The 12,232-nt window shown below is 42.2% G+C and overlaps 1 protein-coding gene across 1 annotated transcript in view; it reads right to left on the bottom strand.

Moving 5' to 3' along the window:
* LOC134541865 (tyrosine-protein kinase Drl-like) overlaps positions 1-12,232 on the bottom strand; it is a 70,805-nt gene that overhangs the window by 21,564 nt on the left and 37,009 nt on the right. Inside the window, exons 4-6 of the mRNA XM_063385565.1 lie at positions 5,238-5,344; positions 4,670-4,788; positions 1,718-1,889 (exon numbers count right to left, since the gene is read on the bottom strand). Of these exons, the coding sequence (XP_063241635.1) occupies positions 1,718-1,889; positions 4,670-4,788; positions 5,238-5,344 (398 nt within the window). The remainder of the gene's footprint in view (positions 1-1,717; positions 1,890-4,669; positions 4,789-5,237; positions 5,345-12,232) is intronic.

The raw sequence follows: 12,232 nt of genomic DNA, 5'->3' as shown, positions 1-12,232 counted from the left end.
TTTTTCGCTTGCCCCTACTTATGAGCTCTGTAATACATTCAGACAGAATTTTGCTCGTGAATTACTTTGACTTCAAATATAATTTTTGAGAATTTGTTGATAATTTACATAAAATTCTTAGATGGAGTTGACACATCCATCTTTAGGTTATAGCCTGGATTCATACATGTAAAAATAGTTCAGCTTTTAGTTATTACCGAGAATGAGTGCTCTCATGTTGCATTTTTGAATTAATAGGTAACTGTTTACCTCGCAGAACTGTTTACCTGGGCCGCACAGAAAAACCAAGGAACCGTAGAAAATAATTTTGTGGGGCTTTAAAAACTTATTAATTAAAAAAAGTCTGATAACACTCAATCTTTTCGTCTAATAACTGTAAGCGTAATGCATTACTTGCGAGGTTTCCAGTAAATTTTGTTTTTACCAATAGGCTTGTAATCTTCGTCCTACCTACGTGGTAAACTAGCCCATTTTAAAAATACACGATACTCGAGAAAAAACCTGGCATTCCGCTCCTGCCCCTCCACAATCCTCAAAGGCTCCTGATCGATGCATAGGTTCAGGCATTTTTTGCGAATAAATCTGAGCGCCTATTAGACTGCAACAAAGTATGCCCGTACCAGTGGTTTCTTCCTTGTGATAAGCGGCCGTCTGCGAGAGAAGTTATTGTCTTATTTGACCGGGCCAATCAGGACTTGTTTGCTTCCGCACTGACTCGCGGTGATTGGTGTTGTAAAAATCTACATTGACCTGAAAGAAACTCACCCAATTAAGAAACACAGATGATGCTACAGTGTTTTAACTTTCAGCTAGTCTCGGAATCTTTTCGCGCATATTAATTTTATAAGTTTTCGGCTCGGAAAAATACAAAACCTACTTTTTTCACTTGTTGATGTCAACATTCGTGGCCTGGGGGGAACTAGCAAAGTCATCTATATTAATCCAGGCGAAAAATTAACTTATTTCCACCCGCAGGCTATACACGCCGGAGCCTGTTTGTGCTGATCCCAGACAACAGACACGCTTGAAAGTGGTAGAATGTACATTCTTCTTGATGCCAATAACTAAAAATTACGGAAAGGACTGACAAGAATGGAAAGGGGGGGAGGGAGGAGAAATATAAAAAATCCCGTGAATTGGGGAGGGGGGAGGGGCGTGGTTTAGTTCCAGAATAAGTATTTTTAAACCTTGCGTTGCCCTAATCGTTAATACAATTAATAGGAAACCTTACAATATATGGCTTACGAACAGATCACGTTTACAGCTATGGCCAAAGCAATTTTTAGAGCCCTAAGATTGTTTTTTTTTTTAATTGTGGAATTTTGAAAAGTAGGGAGGTGGCTCGACAAGTGTGTTCGCCCACGGGCCCTCGGCTTGTGCCGGCGGCGCTGGTGGTGGGTCCAGAGAAGCTCAACACAGAGAAAAAGGTCTGTTTGAATCAAACAAATATTTTTTTTATATATGTGGCGAAACAAATATTTACTTGCCGTAACAAAATATTTTGTTAGCTTAACCGAACTCGGTAAGTAACAAAATTGATTTGTTACACCTGACCAAATGTACAGTTGAAGTTGACAAAATCATTTTGTTGGGTCGACCGAATCTTTCCTACTACAAAATATATTTATTTCACCATACACAAACAAATATTTTGTCGAGACAAAATAAAACCTTTCTCTCGGTGAAGGAAAGGCTGAACGTGGGGGGGGACACTCACTGGAGAGACTCCTGGGCGCGCGCCTTCTTGCTCTTGACGTAGACGAGCGACGCCACGGCCACCACCAGCAGGATCATGAGGCAGGCGCAGGCCACCGCCACGTAGAAGGTGCCGCTGGACGTGATGAGCGAGCTGTCCACGCGCACCGACTCGTTGCGCGGACTGGACGTCTCTGCGCACGCCGTCACGCCGTGCCACTCTCTCTCTCCTCCAGTGTACGAGCAACAGGGGCGTAGCCAGGTGGGGTGTTTTGGGTGTCCTCACCCCCCCCCCCCCCCGAAAAATTATATATATATGTGCTTATGACAAAATTAACACCTGTCTAACTGTTGCAAATGCACTTAGATGAAACTAAGAGAGAACCCTTGAGCCGATAAACATTAATATTCATCAATGAGTTTTCAACAGTGTCTCTTTAAAAATATCAGGACACAAAATTTATGTTATTTAAATCCAATATTTTAATTACGAAAGTGCTTAAATAGCACAAATTTGCACATTAAAATCAAAATTTTTCCGGGGGGAGGGCCCCCGGACCACCCTCCCTAGTACGGGGGCAGGGTGAAAGTAAACACCCCCCGAAAAGAAATCCTGGCTACGCCCCTGCGAGCAAACTACCCAGGGATCTGCGTGGTCATAGGCTTTCTTACGGACACTTGATTCCACTTACTCTGGACATGATCACCTCCAATGTACGAACAAAATACCCAGGGTTACTAACTACCCAGGGATCTGCGTGGTTACGGGCTTTCTTACGGACACTCAAGTCCACTTACTCCGGACATGATCACCTCCAATGTACGAACAAATTACCCAGGGTTACAAACTACCCGGGGGATCTGCGTGGTTACGGGCTTTCTTACGGACACTCGAGTCCACTTACTCTTGACATGATCACCTCCAATGTACGAACAAATTACCCAGGGTTACAAACTACCCGGGGGATCTGCGTGGTTACGGGCTTTCTTACGGACACTCGAGTCCACTTACTCTGGACATGAACCCAAAAAAGATCGCAGGCTTTCGCGGCCATTGTCTGAAGTTCCTTGGCTTCTGGGCTGTAGCCACGTCCAAGGCGACGTTTCGGTCAACGTGGCAGTCGCCCATCCTCAGGGTGACTGCCACCTCCAAAACGTTGGTGATGTATTTGCGTTGGACGTAGCTACTGCCCTAAAGCCAAGCAACTTCATGATTAAAAAAAACAAAAACACTTTTGTTATAATAACAAAAAATTTTAAACATCTGGTTTTCACTCTTATTTTTGTCCATATGCGTCTTTACCTTTGTTTAGAACGAAACATATAACTCGTTAAGTCAAAATAAGGCATAGTTTCCATGAAAATCCTTAAAATTACTGTAATTTCATACAGTGTAATTCCTCTCAGGGACGAACGCAGGGGATAGATAAATGGATGTATTTCCCCCACCCTATTGAAATCACAAATAAATATTTAATCCCCACCAACGAAAGAAAAGAATTCGAAAGCAAACAGCGGCCAAAATTATTCTATCCATCGCCCCCACCCCCCATCCGTCGGAAAGGAAATTCTGCGTTCGCTCTTGGTTCCTCTGGTACAAAAATGTTCTGTGATCGAAACTGGTGATTGCTATAGATCGGGAAAATTCGCGAAATCCATTCGTGATATGCTGAAACTAATATATAAATATATTTCTGCTTCTTCTGATATTGGTTCACTGTTAATCTGGACGACTCTGGGGGCGATCAGAGACTCTCGATCAAAGCAGTAACGAATCAATTGAGACGCCTCACTAGTGAAGCAGCCAATGAAAAAGTGATTTTTTGTCCGAGTATGCAGAAACTCGTGGAGTCCATCCTGGAGGTCAATGAACCCGCGAATTTTTCAAGTCCCCAGTGATTGGCAAGTAGTATATAATAGTTCCTCCTGTGCCTGGTGCGGTGGCGCTCCTGTTAGGGGCGATAACCCCTTCCCTATAACAAAAACACCGTAGTAATAACAACAAACTATCTACTTTGAGAGCACACTCCAGCTTGGGTATTTGAAACACGAATTTTAAATTATGAACCAATTTTCGTAAGTGCAACAAGAAATGTTCAGTAGTGTTTCCGAAAACCTATTTCATTAATAGAGAAAAAACCATAGCACAATGTGTTTTACAAATTGACAATATTGTTTCTTGTAGTTATTCAAACTAATTCTTGGAAATTCTAAGTACATATGTACTTAGAATGTGTCAGCCGCATGTGGAGCAGACTTCAACTTGGGTTAATTAGAATGCCAGAAACTATGCAAATTTCTCATATAAACTTACAGATAGTGAAAATGGTTTTGTAAATCTGGTCAACTTAAAAACCTACAAGGCATGATTCAGCTGAACATAATAACCTCGTTTTGAAAGTATTTCTTCAGTCCATGTTAAAAATCATAACATTTGTGAGGTGAAATTTTGCTCCAGCTGTAATAACTGAGGGAAAATCCCGCACGCAGGGAGTGGGAGAAGCAGGACGAAGCAGGACGAAGCGGGTTGAAGTAGAACGAAGCTGTTCGAAGCAGTATGAAGTGGGGCGAAGCAAGATGATGCGGGGCGAAGCGGTATGAAGCGGGGCGAAGCAGGATGAAGCGAGGCGAAGCAGTATGAAGCGGTTCGAAACAGGAAGAAGCGGTTCGAAGTAGTATGAAGCGGTTCGAAGCAGGACGAAGCGGTTCGAAGCAGTATAAAGCAGGACGAAGCGGTTCGAAGCAGTATGAATCGGGGTGAAGCAGTATGAAGCGGGGTGAAGCAGGATGAAGCGAGGCGAAGCAGTATGAAGCGGTTCGAAACAGGAAGAAGCGGTTCGAAGTAGTATGAAGCGGTTCGAAGCAGGACGAAGCGGTTCGAAGCAGTATGAAGCAGTATGAAGCGGTTCGAAGCAGGACGAAGCGGTTCGAAGCAGTATGAAGCGGGGCAAAACAGGACGAAGCGGGCGAGCACCTTTCAGGCAGATCTTGTTGCGGCGGAAGCTGAGCGCAGAGTCGTTGTACAAGCTGACGTTGAGCTGCATCAGCACGAGCACTTCAGCGCTCATCGAGCCTGAGCACGGGAACCGCACCCTGCACAACAACAACCAATCACAGACACCGTACCAGCGATGTTACTGATATATATATATATATATATATATATATATATATATATATATATATATAGTCTACAGCTTTCGCTAACGAACAGAATCTCTCTACTTTATCGATACTCACGTTAACTTATCATTCACGAATATTTTTTTGAATATTCAAACATTTTATGTATATGCCAATAAAATATTAAACAAAACTCACATTCCTTATAAATTCATTGATCATTATCGAGAAAAAAAAAACTAACGATACTACTATCCAAGGAATACGACCAAACTCCATGGGGCGTGTTGCACAAAGTTACACTATTTTCTTGTGGTATTACAAACTATTTCCAAGGAAATATTTTGTGGAAATAATTACATAATTGTTTTTTTTTTCCCGAGTGTCGGTGGGGAGAGAGGTTGGCCTGCAGGGCTCACCTGAACGTCTGCACCTTCGCGGGCACCAGGCCTCTGGCGGGGATGTCCAGCTCCGGAGGTCTCAGCGCGTCGTGGTTGTCGTACACGAACGACCACGCGTACGGCAGCTGCAACACACGGAACAGCGTCTCAAGCCAAACCACTTGCGGTCCACTTAGTTCCACTCGGCGCTTAGTTCATCACATCGTGTTCTTGTCATTCCTGTTCGTTCATCACCACAGCGCTCCTGCGTTTCATTTCTCGCCTCAAACATTTTCAAAAACACTTCTTACTGAATATTATATAATAGGAGGGAAAAGTACGCAATTGTTCATACATTAAGGACCGGAAAAATTCGCGGGTTCAATGACCTGTAGGATGAACTCCCTAGTTCTACGTACACTCGGTCAAATGCCACCCACTCATTGGCTGCTGTCTTGTGAGACGTTCCAGCGTAGCAGCCTGTGATTCGATAAAGCTTCGGTTGGGTGTTTCTCATTGGCCCAGAGTCATCCAGGTGAGTTGTGAACCAATAACAGAGGCAGTACTGAGGTATAATGATTTGTATTTTAGCCTATCGCGAAATGAATTCGCGAATTTTTCCGGTCTCTATTCATACACTGTAATACTTTTTGTTTTTAATGTAACAGAAATATTCACGTAAACTTACAGATATTTGTACAGTTACATGAAAACAACTGCATCACTACAAAACTGGGTTAGGATTCTTACACGGGCATAAAGATATTTGTAAACCGTTACCTGAATAGCTTCCCAGTATTGAATGCGCATAGCACGGTAAAACAAAATATAGTCAAATTGTTGAATATTATATTATCTTTTCCGTGGTTTGAAAAAAAATGATGCTCGAATGAAACATAAATTATAATATTAAATTATGCGCTAATTTTCGTAATAAATACTCAGGATTATCTGGAAAAACGTATATCATATGTGCAAAAGAAAATAAAAACCATACGAATGGAGTAACGTGCAGCAATGTTTTAGAAATGTTAAATATAATTTTTCAGCAAGTCCGAGAAACAAAATAAGGTCATAATCCGCCCTTCCTAAGATTCTAAGCTTATGGTCCACCCGATATAAGTTTGAGTGAGGAGAGAGAGGCGTGTTACGCGAAAGGTTAAACTCAATCTGCAAATGTGCGTGGTTTAGTAACTTTTTGACTTGACGTCGAATAAATCGATGAACGCCGGCTGCACGCACGAAAAAGTGTCCCGTTACGCTGTGTCCCGTTACGCTCATTGTACGCTTGCGCCGCATCTATCTCTCTTCCACTCGATTGGAACAACCATCGATTTTGACTTTTTCGAGGCACATCAAACTTGAAACACTCCCATTCGTTTCCTACTTTTCCTATCATCGTCCTATCCTTAACAGAATAACACAGATTGGAAGAAGTTAAATAGCAAATATGTATAAAAGTTATAGTTAAAATAATCTCTTCGTTAAAGTAATAAACATATTTGAATTAATGAGTCCAAGTAAAAGTAAATTTATCAATTAGATAGTAGGTTTCATTTCACTCCTTCTTTGTATCCATACAAAATAGTGATGATTCAATAAAAATGATTCAAATTTTATTCATAAAAGTATGCAATCATTTCATCAGTGTTTTTTTTATGACGTTGTCACGTTAAACTATCGTCCGTAAACCGACTTTGCAGGCAACCATTTTTTTTTGCTCGGAGGACTTTTAAAAAACCAGCTTTAGAACAGAGCAGCCGACCAGACACTCCCCCCGAAGAGTCACCACGTAGATTAACGTAATGAGAGTCATCGTCGCGCCTCCGAAACATCTCGCCCCGCTCGTGCTGGAGGAAGAACCATCAGAACTGCGGGACGTGGGGGATAATGGGTCCGGTGGCTGCGCTTGGGGGACGGAGGCAGAGAGAGTGTTCGGACGTCGTCAACTCCTCCGAGAGAGGCCTGCCCGGTCACTCGGGCGCTCGGGGGTCAGGGGGGGGGGGGTCGTCGACGATTTGCGGTCGCGCCGGAGTGGTGGCGCACCTGGGGAGCGCTCACAGGCCTCGTCGCGACCTCCGACCTGAGGCTCCTGAGTGGCCGGCCACGGAGGAACCCCCACTCCCCCCCGGTGTCCAGACCACCGGTGCCCCATCCAGAAGTCAGTCCTTGGACCGCCCCTGGCCCCCGCCACAGAGGGAACCTTACAAGCTGTGCAATGCTAGCCCGTAGTCACAGTAATACCTTTGAATATATATATATATATATATATATATATATATATATATATATATTTATAGTATAGAAGTCGCGAGTGGATAGGATTTACTCTACGTTTTTCAGGAGCGTATGATGAGCAGCTCGGGAACTTCACCGCTGCAGTGCGCTGCCGTAACGCCCTGTATCGTCTTAGGTTGTTATGTACACGTTAGAGCGCAGCACTGTCGCCCGCTGTAATTCCCCCGCACCCCCCACCCATCATTCACTGCAGCTCAAGGTCGTTCAACGGGAGGGGGAAGGGGTGTTTGAAGAGTTCGACACTTGTCCGCTAGGGACCACCACAAGTCGATGCCCTAGAGATGGTGGCGATTGCGGCGGTGAATTAACCAACTACCTCAAACCGTATTAGAAATTTTAACCTGGGCTGGCGACTTATATACAGTATGTATATTCAAAGGTAATACTTACATATTTTATAGTTTCTCCCGACGGCCCTGGTATGGGTAATTCCCAGGATGTCCATAAAAGAATGTCCTAGTTTCAATGGTGCATTATAACAGTTTAATTTAGACTATTTGCAACAAATCATACATCAAATTTAAGGTAAACTAACCTCGTTTTTTTCTCACAAATGTTAAATTCGTGTACCTTTAGTTATACGGCACACATCCAACCTAAAAGTCTAATTCTTCCCACACTTTGGTTAACACGTCCGGAGTAATGGAAGCAATGGTATCTCAACACTGGCAAATAGTTATGTAGCGGCGGAACGTAAAAAAAAAAAAACGATCTTTTATGAAGCCCTAAAGGAAAAAAAAATTGCATGGCGTTATGTCAGGTGAATATGGTGGTCAGCGAATAAGAGCTCTGTCGTTTCGACCATTAAGACCAATAACAACGGTCAACTTCGACGTTCAACCACTCTCGTACAAAAAGGCTCCATCCTGAAACTACAGATTCACTCTTAGCAAATCGCAGAACACAAAATTCTTTACGCTCAGGCGTCGCCATTTTGCTTAGGTGGTTACATTGCTGTTATTTTTGTAATTCTGCTCGAGTGTTTTTTTTATTTTTATTTTAAATACAGGACGGAAGGGGTCCAGACACCAGGATCTCTCGCTCTTTCCCTCACCCCCCCCCCCCAATCCTTCTTGATTTCGTCCCTTGAATGGTATGGTGAATCTTTAATCTGGCATTCTATGAATCAGCACATTATTAGATATTTTTTCCGGGTGTATTGCAGTGTTTGTAGGCCTCAGCCTACAGGTCGAATTATTGCGCTTAATGCAATAATAACTGTCGTTTTTTTAATTTTTATTTCAGTACTTAAGTGTTTCCTGTTTAATAGCGGGTTTCATTTCATATTTTACATTTTCAGGAGTATTTTTCCATAATGATTTTTTTTTTATGAAGACCAGCGCACTTGTGATTTTTTTTCATTATACTGAGTAGCTAAATACAACTGGTTTTAAATACAACTGTACTGTCCACTTGTGTTTCCTAGGTATCCATCTAACTGCATTAACGTTCGATAATCCATTAACATGGCATGACTGGGGTCCGGAACATGCCCGCCGCAGTGAGATGGTTCGTCCGCTGCACTGTTGGTATCTACTGAGAGCCACGGAGAGTGTGTGCTTTAAACCCTGCATGCAGGGCCGGATTTAGGGGAGGGCCCACACAAACCACAATAGAGACTTCGGAAAAAAATCTTTCAAATTCCGAAAAGTAAACACTAGTAAACATATTTTCCTTTGATATTCTTTTTTCACTGTTTTACCTTTACCTACAGTACTTTGTACATACATAATTGTATTATTGTTAAATATTAACGGAAATATTCATTAACACTAAAATTTAATTTCATATAATTCTTGTCTCCGATTATATTTATAAATGTTTTTTTTTTAAATACTAAGAGAATCTACTTTATTTCACAATAAATTATTTATTGGTAAACTCGACTGAAAAAAATTGTTCATTTTATTTGGATAATAATTTGGGGCCAGGGGGCCTCCGCTCCTCTGTTGCCCCGAGGCCTCCAGACCTCTAAATCCGGCCCTGCTTGCATGATTAGAACGTTTTTGAGACGCACTTAGATTCTCTCCCTACCCAGACCCCTCCCAAATACATTTAGTTTTAGTTATGTTAGGGGGAAAAAACGAGTGTACGGTCGCCTCGCGCCGTAAAGCCCCGCCGGGCTGACAGGCGCGTGTATAGCTGGTCGCGCCGCTGCCGTGGGGAGAAAAAAAACAACTGCCGCCATCGTATCGATTGCGAGCGAGCGAGTGTTCGCCTCGCTGTGCTATTGACACTTGCCACGCGATAGGGCGGCTGTTCCGGGTCCACGGCGACTCACGCACTTCTCTCCGTCCCTCTTCCAAACCCTTCTGCCGTCTCGCTCTGTCTCTCTCTCCGTGCTATACGGAACCCCGTAATCACGGACAAATTCATCATTTCACGTGTTGCAAATTCTCGTCCTACACTTAGCGATTGCGCGCACCCAGGCCTTGGCACGCACGCACGCCCTTGCATTAACACAGGGACCGCCATTTCGCCTCGGAGTTTGTAACACCCGACTCAAATAAAACAGAGAAAACAAACAACTGGGAAACAAAGCGAAGGCGAGTCAAGAATAGACGCGATCTATCGCGAGCAGGCGAGTACATACTACTGTCTTGGTGGACAAGCCACTCGCCGAGCTAGTAAAAACTCGCTCACCCAGTGGTACGGAACCTGTCTTGGGCGAGAAGGCGAGTACTGCTGTTTTGGAACACTCGCCACTCGCCGAGTTAGTGACAACTCGCAAACACAATGGTACGAAACCGCTGAAAAAAACGTTTACTGGCCAACTTCCTTCCATGGTGCGGGCGCATTGAATGGCATTTCCGGTGCTTACTGGAATTTCTCCTTCAGCGCGTCTAAAGAGGTATAATTTCCAATAATCGCTAATAACATACATGTAAAGCTAACTTCTGAAAAAGGTTTTAAATAATATCTTGAAGAAAAAAAAACATTGTAATAATTTGGTAGCGGTAAGGTCTGCAGTATTCTAAGACCGCCTTCTGCAGTCTGTTGGATGCCTATAGAAAAATAAAACATGTTTTGAAGGGACCCACTGTAGGAGGAGCTGGTGGTTTGAAATTATAATTTTTGAGAGAAAATGAAAGGGAGCACTGTTGCGGTTCTCAGACCGCGTGTGTCGCTCGGGTAGAGGCCTATCGTTACACTCGCACTCGACACGGTGTCTGAAGGTACAGGTCCCGCCTACCCGACCAGCCATCTCCTTACCCTAGGTCGACTCGCCGACGAGCCCTTCAAGTGCGCTGGGATTGGCCGCGTCTCAGGGAGGGGGGAGGAGGAGGGGTGAGGTCGGTTTGGAAATGCTTTGTTTTGATCTTGAAGAAGGGGCAGGGGGAGGGGAAGAAAGATGCCGTTATGGCGAAGCGAAAGGGCACAATGTCAGTGTCGGCTTGGAAAAAAAAATTACCATCTAGGCGTGGCGTGTGATGTGTGCTGCTGCAGATTATGAAGTAGGCTTAGAAAAAAATTGTTTTAGAACGATCCGATGGTGCAAAAATCAAAATTGTTGACAAAGAAGTGAACAGTGAAGGTCATAGTGTTTTTTTTCCGGACTGATGTAAGTGCAACCTATCTCGATAGTAATTATAATTTTAAGTACCTATTTACTTTTATTAATATAAATTAATATCTACAGATGTATTAGAAAAATTAAATTAATGTAATTTACCTAATCGTGCATTACTTTGTATATCACATATATGTTTGTCTTTTTTTAAATTTATTTTAACTGTACTCGTTTTGTAATATGTTGTGGCTGATGGCTTGTTTATTCTCTTTTGACTTTCACATGGGTTATCTTCCTCATTTTCCATCTATGTTTGTGTGGTTCGTCTATGTATTTGTATGTATGTATGTATGTGTATATATATATATATATATATATATATATTTGGACACTGTCAGACTATTTTGGACCACGTCTGTTTGCTTGCACATAGTAAATAAAAACATTGACGTTAACTACATATATTCCATACGTTTTGTTTTATTATCACTTTACGTGTACGTTTTAAACATTTGTGTGGTGAAGTGGTAGGCAAAGTTAACTTCGTCACATGATATGTCAACAAAATAAATTGAATCATGTAAAAACAAAAATATTGGTTGTCTGTAAAGTCGGTTTACGGACGATAGTTTAACGTGACAGCGTCATAACAAAACATTGATGAAATGATTGCATACTTTTATGAATAAAATTGAATCATTTTTATTGAATTATCACTATTTTGTATGGATACAAAGAGGGAGTGAAATTAAATCTACAATTTAATTGATAAATTTACTTTTATCTGCACTCATTAATTCAAATATGTTTATTACTTTAACGAAGAGATTATTTTAACTATAACTTTTACACATGCTTGCTATTTAACTTCTTCCAATCTGTGTTATTCTGTTAAGGATAGGACGATGATAGGAAAAGTAGGAAACGAATGGGAGTGTTTAAAGTTTTTAATGTGCCTCGAAAAAGTCAAATGGACGGTTGTTCCAATCGAGTGGAAGAGAAATAGATGCGGCGCAAACGTACAATGGGCGTAACGGGACACGGCGTAACTGGACAATGTGCGTAACGGGACACTTTTTTCTTGCGTGCAGCCGACGTTCGTCGATTTACTAGACGTTGTCACGTCAAAAAAAGAAAAAGAAAAAAAAGAATTTGTGTAATAATCAGTGGAGTAGGCACAGGTACAAAATTGTTGGAAAAAAATCAAGAAAACTATGGGGAAATG

This window comes from Bacillus rossius (genome assembly GCF_032445375.1).
Source record: "Bacillus rossius redtenbacheri isolate Brsri chromosome 4 unlocalized genomic scaffold, Brsri_v3 Brsri_v3_scf4_2, whole genome shotgun sequence".
Classification (NCBI taxonomy): Eukaryota; Metazoa; Arthropoda; class Insecta; order Phasmatodea; family Bacillidae; genus Bacillus; species Bacillus rossius.
The sequence above is the reverse complement of the archived record's forward strand: the minus strand, read 5'-3'. Positions and strand labels throughout refer to the sequence as shown.